The 1,751-nt window shown below is 60.3% G+C and overlaps 1 protein-coding gene across 1 annotated transcript; it reads left to right on the plus strand.

Annotated features, from left to right (window-relative positions):
* Positions 1 to 67: 67 nt before the first annotated feature.
* Positions 68 to 1,745, plus strand: LOC110390669 (coiled-coil domain-containing protein 81-like; the record flags this gene model as incomplete). The annotated part of the gene is made up of 4 exons (XM_021382080.1): positions 68 to 463; positions 885 to 1,038; positions 1,245 to 1,501; positions 1,705 to 1,745. Coding segments are annotated over exons 1-4 (839 nt in total), but the record flags the coding sequence as incomplete, so codon positions are not given.
* Positions 1,746 to 1,751: the final 6 nt, after the last annotated feature.

The following is a 1,751-nucleotide window of genomic DNA, read 5'->3' on the forward strand; positions in this document are numbered from 1 at the left end:
GTATGAAGGCGCTGCACGGTGCTGGGTCCTGCATTCTGAAGGAGCATCTGGCAGAGAGCAGGTGCGTCTGGAAGAGATGAGCTCCGGCATGGCTGGCGCCAACAAGGAGCAATTCACTGGCATGAAGCGGAACAAGATGAGCTTCCGCGAGGACGGCCCCGCAGTGCGGCGTGCCTCTGGACCGGCAGACACCAGCCCCAAAGGTACACGGGTGCACAGCCGCCACAGGAGCGGTGCTGCAGCCAATCTTGGCGCCGAGCGGGAGAGACCCAGCACGGGGACCGTCTGCGACCAGCTGTCTGCGTGTGGGGCTGGGCACTGGGATGACACTTTGCATCTGCCACCTCATTCCCCCCGCGAGGCAGAAGCAGAGTGTGACCTGCTTTTCCTTTGCCCTCCAGAGCGAGTTGCTGTCTGGGATGCTGTGGCTGCCTATGTCCAAGAGCATCTCCTGGTGCAGAAGGTGAGTTGGCTGCCGTGTTCCTCCTCTGCCTGTCCAGCTCAGCCTAGAGTTCCTCTGACTCTTCCCCTCCACAAGAAGCAGGAAACACCCCGAATTTCTCTTGGCTGCCCTGCCAGTGGGCTTCCAGCAAATGCAGTAGCACTTGTGCTAGGTGGGCTCATATCCCAGGGCTGATCCCACCCTCTGGAAGCCTCTGGATCCCGTGAGGCTGCTTCTGCCCTGACTGCTGTGCTGCATTTGGGAGGGCAAGGGGAGGGAGAGGGCTGTGCGCTTCCTTCCTGAAGGCACTCCTGCTGCCCTGGCTTGTGCCTCTGAACAGCGGGAGAGGGCTCCTGAGCTCTGTCCCTACGTTGCACCACCTCCAGCTCTTCCTCCAGCCGCCTCATAACCCTTCTGCCCTTCCTTGCTCTTCCACTTGCAGGGCGTCTGGATTCCCACCTTCGGCTCCTTTGACACCGTCTCCAAAGAGATCAGGACTGAGGATGGGACCGTGACTCTGAGGTGGCCCGTGTTTCAGCTGGCCAAGAACCTCATCGCCATGCACCACCTCAAGCCCGACAAGGAATCCCTGACAGGTAGGAGGCGGGATGAAAGCCTTGCTGGCTTGATGGACAAACCGGGCAAGCAGGGCCACTGCCTCCATTCTCCAAAGCAAATCTCCCCCTGCGAGGCGCCTGCCCAAATATGGGGCCGTTCTGGGTGATGTCCCCACTAAGCAGTTCTAGGGAAGCAGCTGTGGAAGAGCAGCGGTATGATCAACTCCGTCCCTCGTATTTTTCAGCCCACAAGGAGGTGGAGCCCCTGAAATACAGCGAGGTGGCCGCAGCTGCCGCTGTGAGCTGGCAGAGAGGGAAGGCCTGCATCCAAAACACCGTGGGCCTGCTCTCCAGCTGCCTGCAGAATGGGGAGAGCGTTGCCTTTGTCCTGAAGGACGTAGGAGTGCTCCTCATTGACGGATTCACCTTTCAAATGAAATTCTACTACGACTTCCTGGAGAAGCTGTCTGGGAAAGCGAAATTCAGAAAAGTGGTTTTCAAGGTGAGCCTTAGGTTTCTGCGTGGCCCGGGCAGTCCCATGACCCTTGCTGTGCCCACACATGGCCCACGAGGACCTGGCCGGCTGCTGGGGCCGTGCAAGTGCTGTGCAAGTGCTGTCAGCCCTCCCTGCCTTGGGCTCCTCGTGTCCCGAGTGCCTCAGCCGTGACAAGGACGTCCCACAACTTCCCTGTTCCTGCCCTGCAGGCCCCCTGGCTGCTGGACATGGTGGTGTCCCGGGTGGCACCGCTGGC

The sequence above is a fragment of the Numida meleagris genome, unplaced genomic scaffold (genome assembly GCF_002078875.1).
Source record: "Numida meleagris isolate 19003 breed g44 Domestic line unplaced genomic scaffold, NumMel1.0 unplaced_Scaffold1696, whole genome shotgun sequence".
Lineage (NCBI taxonomy): Eukaryota > Metazoa > Chordata > Aves > Galliformes > Numididae > Numida > Numida meleagris.